Genomic DNA, 10,627 nt, shown 5'->3' with positions numbered 1-10,627 from the left:
CAAAGCTGAGGGAGATACCGGGAGGAAGACTTAATTTAGGAAAGTTTGGATTTTTCCAATGATGGGCTCGTTTTTTCCATTGTATTAAACTGTCCATGAAATTACTCCTGAAGACGCTGACCGCGATTACGTGCTTCTGCAGGATTCCCCCAGAGTGTACGCCGGGGCGATTCCTGGCCTTGGTCCCATACGATTCCTTTTCCTACACGTGATATTCCTTCTCTTACGTACAACGGGCATTCGCTAGCGGAAAAACTTGCATGAAACTCTCGTGAAATCCGAGGCACCGGCACCCCAGCGTTTGGAGAAGGAAAGGAGTTCTGCTCCTCTGGAGTGAAAGTTCTGTATATTCCGCGTCAGCGGTGGGTTAGGACTTTTCCTCTTTGTCACTGCAATTGTTTTCTGTTTCCAGGTGTTTTCCTACACGGCTGACAAAGAGATCCGCACGGACGACCTGTGCCTGGACGTCTCGAGGCTGAACGGCCCCGTCACCATGCTGAAGTGCCACCACATGAGGGGGAACCAGCTCTGGGAGTACGACGCCGAGGTACGCGCGGCCGCGGGGGCATCACCCGGCTCGCGGGGCAGCCGCAGCCTCCGCGCCGGGACATCCTTCCCCGTAGGGCACGGCCGCGCCGCGGGAACACGGCCGCGCCGCAGGGCCGCCTGCCAGTGCCGGGGCTCGGTGCCACCGCGTGCCGATGGCATCTCCTGCCAGAGCACGGACTCGGGAGAGCGCAGTCATTCAGCTCACCGACGGGTTTTACACTGTGTTTCCGCAAAGTTTTCTCTTTAGAGGGGTGAAAAAGTCAATTATTGGTCAAAAAAAAGCTCATTTCTAGTAGCTGGCGTTGTCTTGCGTTCTTACAGACGTAAAGAAGTATTCTCCGTTTTTTATATAAGTGAAGAAGAAAACAAGATTTATTTGTTTTTCAGTTTTCCAGTTTATTTCTGCTGGCTCTTAAAGACCATTGAGTCTGGATTTAAATTGCGTTTAATCATTTTCCGTATCCCGCTCACCTCATTAGTTTGCCACTGCCACGGATGGGAGGTGGTTTTTTCTGGGGTTTGAGAGAGTGCAGTTTGAAGAAATCCGGTGGCTTGAGGAGAGCTTGTAAAATTAGTACCAAAGGTGTTAATATCTCAGTGTTTTGTGGCTGAATAGTTCTTCTTTTTGAATGAGACAGGAGACAGCAGATGAAAATGAAAACATCCATTTTAAGCTTTTGCTTTGAAAGGTGAATGTGCGGTTTTGCGCGGTGAAATTCCCACAAAGGCATTAACGTTTTCTTCAAGATAAGATCTTTCTAACGTATTATGGCAAGAAAAAAGCCTACGAACCTGCCATTGCCTGATGCTGAACGACCAAATAAAAAAGCAACCTCCGTACTTATCGCTGAGGTGCAATTTATTTGTTAACTTTTGATACATTCATCAGTTAAACGTTTGAATTTAAACCGATTTTCCCTCTAATAAGGAAGATTATTTTACTTCTTACACAAAATGCGTGAGTATTTTGATAATTTTTAGGGTTTTTTGAGGACCTTCATGCCTGCAATTAAGATTTAAGGCGTCTCCTCCTTCGTTTAATTCCTGCAAGCGGATGAGAATTGATTTTTAATGGGTTTTAGACTGTTTGAAACAGAAGCTGAGGAGCGTAGTGCTGACGGGTGGCCGAGGACGTGGAGTCGGTGTCGCAGGTTCCTGGTCCGTCTCCGTAGGCGGTGAAACACCCCCGAACCCGGTGGGCACGGCGTAGGCAGCCTGCGCGGGGCGGCCACGTCTCCCTGCTGTCCCAGCGCACCCAGACTGGTCCCCGTTGGGGTCCAGGGTGGCTTTGGGGTTGGGTTTGGAGAGGTCTTGGGGGGGGTCTCACTGGTCTGACCCCCGCGGGTGCAGCACGCGCTGTCGCTGCCGTTTGTAGCAGCGCAGCAGCATCCTCTGCCCACCGCTGCCCGTGGCGCTCTGTTTTAAAGTGTAACACTTAAAACAGCAGCTTTTCAAACTCAAAAATTAGAATATTTCAAGTTGGTCTCGACAATACCTTAAAGGACGAATTTTGAATATTGAATAAATATTAATCTTAAATATATATATATTTTTTTTGTTTGTTTGTTTGTTTGTTTCCCAATCTGCTTCAACAGCCCAGTCCTAGCTAGGCACAGCTAGTGTGGGATTTCAGCTCCCCGCCAGAATCCGCGCGCCGGGGGATGCTCGCGCCCCCACCCCAGCGCTCCCCCATCCCCAGCGTCGGTCGCCCCTCGCTGGCCCGGCACGCGGCCCAGGCAGGGCTGCTCACAAGGCGGTTTCCGCCAGAAGCATAGAGGGCAGTGCTGCCGGATGAAAAATGATACTGCCAGTGGCTTTCCTTTGGATATTTTGGGCGCGAGCTGCTGCAAATGCATTTCCTCGCGGAGCGCGGTTTTAATGCCGGCTGCCCAAGGGGCTGCGCTCCCCCGGCTCTGCTCCTCACCGCCCCGAAATGCCAAATTAGCATTTGTTGGCACATCTCCGGGACTGTAAGGCGAGGAAAACACTGCAAAACTAGAAAAAAATACGGATGGATTTAAAAGCCACGCCATGCAGTCTTTTAAAAAGTATTTCCAGCATTTCATAGAACGAGCTGCTTTCACCTTTCTGCATGGAACGCGAAATTTCCTTCGACCAAATTTGTTCTCCTGTGCTTTTAACATTGGAAATATGATTTTTTTTTTCCTCTTAAGTTTAGCGTAAGAGGTCCACAATGGAAAATTTCTAAGTAGCCGTGTAAAAACCAAATCAGCCGTTAGATGGAGCTCATAAAAAAGAAATACACCGCCGTGTTTTATATAAGGGGGTCTACGCGGGAACGGTTTTGCTGTCTGTCCTACGTATAAAACACAGCCCCCCTGCGCCCCCCCCCGCACCCCTCCCCCCGCATCGGGTCCCTTTCTGTTCATTCACACGACTATTTTCGTTAACAGTTCTCCTCAGTCAACATTCAGCCTTCAGCTTGCGGGCTGCCCTTTGATGGCAGGACTGGTGTTAGTGGGATGTGGGTTAGTGCGTGGCGTGGGCGTTGCGGGGGGCTGGGGGGGGGGCGCCCCGCTCCCCGTCTCCGCTGCGGGGAGGGCACTTCGCTCACGCAGCTTCGTGTGCTTTTGCTGCCCGGGGACCTCTGAGTATTGCAGGACACCCCCAAAAACATACCTATATGCACTATGGAAGTACATACCTAATACGCACTATTTTTTTTCCCCGAGAAAACAACTGGCTTGTGACTTTAATTTTTTTTTTTTTTGTCCAGAAGAACAGTTGCAACACATTGCCTGTATCACTTGTATCCATTCATTTTTTTTTTTTCCAGTGAAATTGCACTCAGTTTTACATTTCTTTAGTTATTCAGCAGTTGAATGGGGGTGATTTCTGGGCGTCGTAGCGTGGGTACAGACCGCATCTCTCCTCCTGTTAAAGGTGTTTAGGAGTTAAGACTTGGGAAGGGACAGCACTGCCCTGGCCTTGCCTGGAGGTACAACGAGAAACCCAAATAATCATAAAAAGGGATGTCTCGGTAGAGATCTTCAGATAATTTTCTGTGATTTACATACTGTTATTAAAATTTCTATAATATTCTAGTTTGGTTTAAATTATGATATTTAAATATATAGTATGTTAAAAAAATCACAGAAAGCCTTTTCCAAGAATTTATTTATGCTGTAATAATATTACAGTTCTCTTAGATATTCCTAGTGTTAATATTTTTTCAAAAATAAACAAGGAGCTGAGAAGATTCTGTGGTGGTAAGAAAGGTGAACATCCAATGTTCTCATACCTGTTTGTGAAAGTGTCAGATTTGACTGGCTTGAAGCAGGCCAGGTTTTTGGTTTTGATACGTTGGTATATTTGATGCTGGGAGGGCTGGAGCCCCTCTGCTGGGAGGACAGGCTGGGAGAGGTGGGGGGGTCAGCCTGGAGAAGAGAAGGCTCCGGGGAGACCTCAGAGCCCCTTCCAGTGCCTAAAGGGGCTCCAGGAGAGCTGGGGGGGGGGCTTTTTGCAAGGGCATGGGGTGATATGATGAGGAGTAATGGCTTCAAACTGGAAGAAGGGAGATTTAGATGAGATATTGGGAAGAAATTCTTGGCTGTGGGGGCGGTGAGCCCCTGGCGCAGGGTGCCCCGAGAAGCTGTGGCTGCCCCATCCCCGGAGGTGTTCAAGGCCGGGTTGGATGGGGCTGGGAGCAACCTGGGCAGGGGGGAGGTGGCCCTGCCCAGGGCAGGGGGGTGGAACCAGATGATCTTCAAGGTCCCTTCCAACCCAAACCATTCCGTGATTCTATGAAATTGCGATGAACCTGTTGGATTACCAGCTGATAACTGGGATAATCAGTTGGTCGCTGCATGTCAGCGGGGTTATTGATGGGAACAGAGTGTTTCGCATTACATCTTAGAGAGTTAAAATGATGGTGGTGTCTTTATAGGTCATGTAAATAACCTGGCACTAGCCAGGGCTTGTACACCTTTGGAAAAAAAAACCCAAACCACCACAGAACTGAATTTAAATTCTTTTTTATTAAGCAAAAGGAGTTGTTACTGAGAAGATACTAAACATTAGGTTGCCACAGGTCATGTCACTGAAACGCAGCATTGAAGCAAAGGACTTGGTTTTAAAAATTAAAAAAGGTGGATCACTTACATAGCATGGAAGGGAATGTCGTAGCTCCCAAATGATGGCTCTCACCTTGAAGCAAGCCAACATTTAAGTTGGTATTTGTAGGGATTATCGTCAGGTGGCGTGAGGAATGGTCAGAGCGCTACGTTCTTCTTGCACCTTTCTCCAAAAAAGCCCTTAAAAGTAAGTTTTATGAACTTTCTGCTTAGTGGTAGGAGAGCAGAAACGCCGAAACGCTCTCGTCGGGCTCGGAAGCCTTCGAGGGGAGCACGGAGGACTGGGCTGCTTGGCACAGCCCCGCGGCGCTGCTGCGGCAGGCTCCGTTCAGCCCCGACGTAAGGTCTGGGTGAGGTGGGGCAGCGGGGGCAGGATGGAGGGGCCATGGCCGTGGTGGCAATACCCCGTCCGAGTGACGGGGGCGGCTCTAAACTGACTGGGAGCGCTGGTGTGAGAAGAAAAGCCATTCAAGGAACTCTGTGCGAAGAACCTGTTGCTTGCTTGTTTGTTTGATTTGCAATATGGGAAATATTTTGCATCAAGCCTGAAAAGTAAGTTGAAATTTTTTTTTTTTTTTTTTTTATTTGGTGTTGCAAAGCCCCAAATTAAAAGAATCGCGTAAAGCGTTCTCTTCTCATGACTATGTAGAATGGAAGTCCACGTTGAGAAAAAATCATGTGCAATCAAGAAGTGATCTTTTTTTTGTTGTTGTTCCAGTAGATTTTCCGTGATTCTGTTTTTCAGTTGGACTAAAGCGTGACAGGCGCTGCCTGCGGCTCCGGGGCCGCCGGCTCTGGCCCACGGGTCACACAGCGTTGCCTAAACCTTTATTCCATTGCTGTTTCCTACCAGGCAGTCTTCACTGAGCCGCGTCTTTTTCTTAACCCAATGGGATAAATTACTTTAGGAAAAAAAAAAAAAAGAGAGCCCAATATTGATATTAGTATTTATATAGTCTAAAAAGAAGTGTTTATAGCACCAAACGGTGGTGGTACGGTGTGGATTTAAGGGCAGAGTGAATAAAGGAACCTGCTGTCACCAGGAGCACTGGGAGCCGCGAGCTGCCGCCAGCGCATCACCCGGACACCTCCTCCGGCTGCTCTCCGGCGCCGATGCCGAAGGGCTTTTAGCACTCCGCGCAACAGCAGTGTACACCTTTTTTAAACATTTTTTCCCCTGAATATTTTTCCATCTTGGCAGGAAGTATTTTTTTTTCTTCTTTCTCTCTTTTTTCTCCCCCCCCCCCCAATCCATCACCTTCCAGTATTGAATTTTATTGCTTTTCTTTCCTACTTCCTGAACTGCGCATTGAGATTCCCGACCCTTTCTCGAGCTTCCCGTTACGGGGCAAGGGCAGCTCTGTAAATCAGCCGTAGCAGTGGGACGTGCCACGTCAGAACGTCCCGGCTTTCACCGCCTTCCTGGCAGCCCGCGCTTTGTAACGTATTTATAACGCATAAACGCTGTTTGCTCTGGAACGGGGGTGGGAAACCCGGCGGGGGGTCAGCAGGAGAAGATGTGGGAGTCACGGTGGGCTGGAGGCAGAGTTGCTCCCTCGGCGTGCGATCCCGCTTGTGGAACGAAACTGATTGTTCCGCTTGTGCCGAGCAGTCCTTTGGGTTGGTTTGGTTTGGGTTGGGTTGGGTTGGGTTGGGTTGGGTTGGGTTGGTTTGTACTGGGGCACCGGTCTGGGTGGAGATATCTTTGCGGGAGTTTCGCGGAGCCACTGTTGGGCTGCCGGGGAGAGCGGAGCCCTGGGGGGAGGCTGGGGGCCGCGCTCGGCGTGCCCAGGTTGGTGCTGCTGCCTCCGCAGCGTGGCGGCGTCTCACGGCGCGTAACGCATGTGAATGATCTCGGGGGAAAAATACTGCTGTAAATGTGCCACAGCTGATGGCAAAGAGGTTCGTTTCGTCATGCGCGAATAGCGACGTCAGGGTTTGGTGGCGTGTGGTTGCTGCTGTTTGTCACTGAAGCCGGTGTCTGTGCCCAGCTCGTGGGTTTGCATTCACGGAGAGATGAGGGTCTTCACAAAAAATGGTTCTTTGGTCACTGTTTCACTCCAATTTATTTCTTTCTTTTTTTTTTTTTTTCCCCTTCCATCAGTACGCTGGTAAATGGGAATATAGCTTTGAGGTAAGTTTGGTAGCGACCGCGACCCCTGTGCCAAGCCCTAGGCTAGCGCATCTCGCCCGCTCCTCCGGCAGTGCTGTGTAACGGCGACGTGACGTAGCGCTTCTCCGTAGATGCTGCTCCAACATCCCAAACCTCCTTTAGTCGGGTGGGCACCGCAGGGTCTCGGCTGCCGCTGCTGTATGCAGGACATGGGTCTGTTACGGTTGAAACCGCGTCAGGAACCCACAACAGTTTATGAGACAATTATTCTCTCACCCGATGACCCCTCTCCACCCGGGAAGGGGAATTGGGGAAAAAAACAGGAAACTCAGGGGCTGAAATATAAACACATTTCATAGAATAAGACTAAATAATTAACATTAATAGCACTAAAGGACCAGTATTGATCCCGATACCAGTACGGACTACACAGGGGTTACCCTCAGCCCATTCTATGGGTAGAAGCCGCGCGCTGCCCGCAGTGACAGCCGCTGCGGGACCCCGCGAGCGCCGCGGCCGCGGGAGGAAGGGACGGGCTCGGGGCTGCGGCACCGGGGCGAGGAGTTCTCGGGGCTCCGAGAGAACTCCTCACAAACTTTCTGGTTGATGCCGCCTGTGCCGTCCGTGGTATGAACTAACCCCGTGGGGCAGCGCGGGCGCAGTGCCCGGGTCTCGCTCCTCCTCATCCCCGCACCCGGCGAGCTCGGAAACGCCGGCACCTTGACACCCGCACCCCATGGCTGCGTGTAAAGTAGGTAATTTCACACATTTACACGCTGGAGGCTTCTAAAAGTGCAGTTCTCCCGAGCGTTGGAAGAGCCTTTAGTCCTGTGTCCCTCAGACCAGGCCAGTGTCTCAGGCGGGTGTCGGGGAGGGGACGTGCTGGAGGCTGGGTGCTGGCGGGGGTGCGCGGGGGGACGCTGGTGCCCGCGGAGCAGGAGGTGTGCGTGGCCCCGAGCCCTCCCTGCGCACCCCCTGGGCACGAGGCGGGGGCTGCTGGGGTCCCTGCCCGCTCCCCCGCTGCCCCGGCGGGCGCTGCTGCCCTCCCCAACCCTCTACGGCGCGAAGGTGGGTGGCAGAGACGCACGCGGCCACGGTGCACGGGCACAGCTGGTTTGTTCCGTGCCCTGACCCCACACCTCAGCGGGACGTTTCCTTTCTGGTCCCAAGCGGTGTGAGGACGCGTTGCATCATCGCCGTCCCCTCTGCTGGTCTGCATCCTGCAAACAACCACCCACTTCGGGACTGGTTCTCTTCTTGAAGTTATGGGACCAGCTGGACGAGAAGTACCTTCTACTGGGTGGGATTCCGGCCAAGAATTCCAATATTCCAATAAATTGCAGTTTTATCATTAACTTCTGCCACAGGAGATTATCACCAATAATTTGGCTATTTTTGTAGTCTTGTCACTATTTATTTGCAAGGACTTAGTCCTTCAAAAATGAGTAGGTTTTTTGCAGTTTTTCTTTAATTCGCTTCTTAGAACGTAATGCTTAATAAGACGAGCGAAGGGGACGAGTGACCTCTTGCTCCATGACGATAGATTTTCTCAAGTCAGTGCAGCCTTGCTGATGTGCGCAAGTTAAACTTGTCTCATGTACCAGAGACAAGATTGGTCAGGTTCCCAAAATAATGCTTAGTACTATTTTACCCATGTGAAGAATCTACTAAATTTAGGCATTTAATAGAACATCAAGGTGCAATACAGAGAGCGCGTTACATTTCAAAGTAATTTATGTATGTGCCTCTGTTTTCCCTTAAAAGAGTAGTAGACAGAAGTGCACACGAAGCAATAACACATAACGAAACAAAGCCAAGCACTGATGTTCGCGCTGGTTACTCAAAGTGACACTATAAGGCCATTTGTTCTTCATATTTTTAGTGGCCTCTTTATATGTGCGTTACTTTTTCCCTTCGCGAACCGAAGCCCCGGCGCAGGAGGGGGCGGCAGCGGGGCCGGGATGCGGGAGGAGCATCCCCAGCCTGCCCGCGATGCACCGGCCCTGGGTACCACGGGGATCGGGTACCCGCTGCTGCCTCGGGGCACAATTCGGGGCAATAAAAGCCCCTTCCCGTCCCCGTTTGCCTCCTGTCGGCACGGCAAAGGAGGGCTGAAATCGGAGTTGGCCAAAAAATTCTCATCTCCTTATATGTGAATGTTTAATTCGTTATATTTCTAATTTACTAACGCTCGAGTAAGCTTCAGGGTGTTTAGTGCGGGACATTACTGCGGCAGGAACGTCACCCCTGCCCAAATCTGGCTGTGCCGCGGGAGATGAGGATGGCAACCAGGCTCGGGGGTGTCAGCGGCACGCTCGGCTCTGCGTCGCCGGTGGGATGTGAAGGGGTCTCCAGTGGACCACTCCCTCAGAGCAGAGCACGGAGAAGGCTTTTTGTGAAACTAAAGCTTAGCTCACGCGTACGCCTGTTCAGGATGGCACCAGGGCGTCCCCAGGCGCAAGTGGGAGTTCCCCGCAGAGCGCTCTTAGCTTGATCCGCTTCGCCGCTGTGGGCGTCTAATCGAGCAGTCCGTTGCTTTTTCCTTCGTTTGTCTCTTGTCTTTGCTGCTCCCGTTTACTTTCCCCGTTTTTCTGTCGTGCAGACCCACACGTTTCTTCACGTAATCACCCAGTCGTGCCTGACCCTCAGCAGGATAGAGGATGGCACCCACGGCCCCACGGTGGAGGCTTGCGACGGCAGCCCCTTGCAAACGTGGACGCTAAGAAACTACACACGGCTGGAAGTCTTTAGAAACATTTTTTACAGCCCCACTGACTATTTCCTTTAACAAACGGTTGGAGGTTGGTATTAAAAAAAGCGAAGGTAACGTGTGGTGGTTTAAGCTCTTCCCAGAGAAACGCTTCTCCGTTCTCTGCCTGTTAAACTCAGCTGAATTCCTTTCCTGTTTTCTCAGATGATCATATAGATATATCATAGTATGTACGTTTGATGTTAGTTGTTGTTAGTTATTATTAATTATAACTAATTTTACATCTGGATTATAACTAATATTTAGATCTAAATTGATCCATTGATGGCGCTGTGACCCTTACTGTTTGCAAGAGCTGAAGATTTGGTCCCTGTTCCAAGACACATAAATAACGCCGGTTGTGTAGTATTTTTCAGAAACATTCATTTTGAAAATTCCCGATTTCAAATAATTCAATCCCAGACGTATTAGTCACAGATCATTTCAAATCGTCAGCAGATGTGGTGCTGAGGGATGTGGTTTGGGGGCATCTTGGCAGCGTTGGGTCGATGCTTGGACTCTCCCATCCTCAAGGTCTCTTCCAACCGAAACGATTCTATGATTGATTCTATTCCGAGTCTGCCCTCATCAGAGCTGTTCTTTGCATACGTGCAAAGCGTGTTCCCGTGCCTCTGCGTGCCTGTGCGCCCACCTCTGCACCCCGGCGGCTCTTCTCACGTTTAGAGGCAAATGAAAATTCTAGGCTGGCTCGTGGGAGTATCCTCTTGCCTCGTAATTAATTGTTTTCCAAGCAAACGAGACCTTTTTTTTTTTTTTTTTTTTTTTTTTTTTTTGTAATAGCATAAATAATGATAGGACATGGAAAGAAAAAAAAAAATAATTTATGAGGCGGTTGAAAATCCCAATGATACGGCAGTCTAGCATGAAATTATACGCTGCATAAAAGGGAACAGCTGATGAAGGCGGCAGCAGCGTTTTTAGACTTGTTTGCGTTTCTGGTTGTAGTAGGAAACGATAGCCGCTTAATTGCACTTAAAACAATGTAAGGGAAGAATCAGTGATGCTTTGAGCAGCGCTATTTAGTAAACAAGCTACTTCTGTTAGCACTACTAATTCTTTCCTGGTGTAATTAGAGGAAAAAATGCCTGATATTCCTCACTG

At 50.0% G+C, this 10,627-nt stretch overlaps 1 protein-coding gene across 1 annotated transcript in view; it reads left to right on the top strand.

The window, feature by feature from the left end:
• The window catches only part of GALNT13 (polypeptide N-acetylgalactosaminyltransferase 13), a gene marked incomplete at both ends in the record, with an annotated part of 82,435 nt that extends 72,891 nt beyond the window's left edge, over positions 1-9,544 (top strand). Inside the window, 3 exons of the mRNA XM_082483431.1 lie at positions 413-547; positions 6,748-6,777; positions 9,359-9,544. Coding sequence (XP_082339557.1) covers positions 413-547; positions 6,748-6,777; positions 9,359-9,544 — 351 coding nt within the window. The remainder of the gene's footprint in view (positions 1-412; positions 548-6,747; positions 6,778-9,358) is intronic.
• Positions 9,545-10,627: the final 1,083 nt, after the last annotated feature.

This window comes from Vanellus vanellus (assembly GCF_965231255.1).
Source record: "Vanellus vanellus genome assembly, chromosome: 5".
In the NCBI taxonomy this organism is placed as follows: Eukaryota; Metazoa; Chordata; class Aves; order Charadriiformes; family Charadriidae; genus Vanellus; species Vanellus vanellus.
Note: the sequence above shows the minus strand (reverse complement) of the source record. Positions and strands in the feature narration are given on the sequence as shown.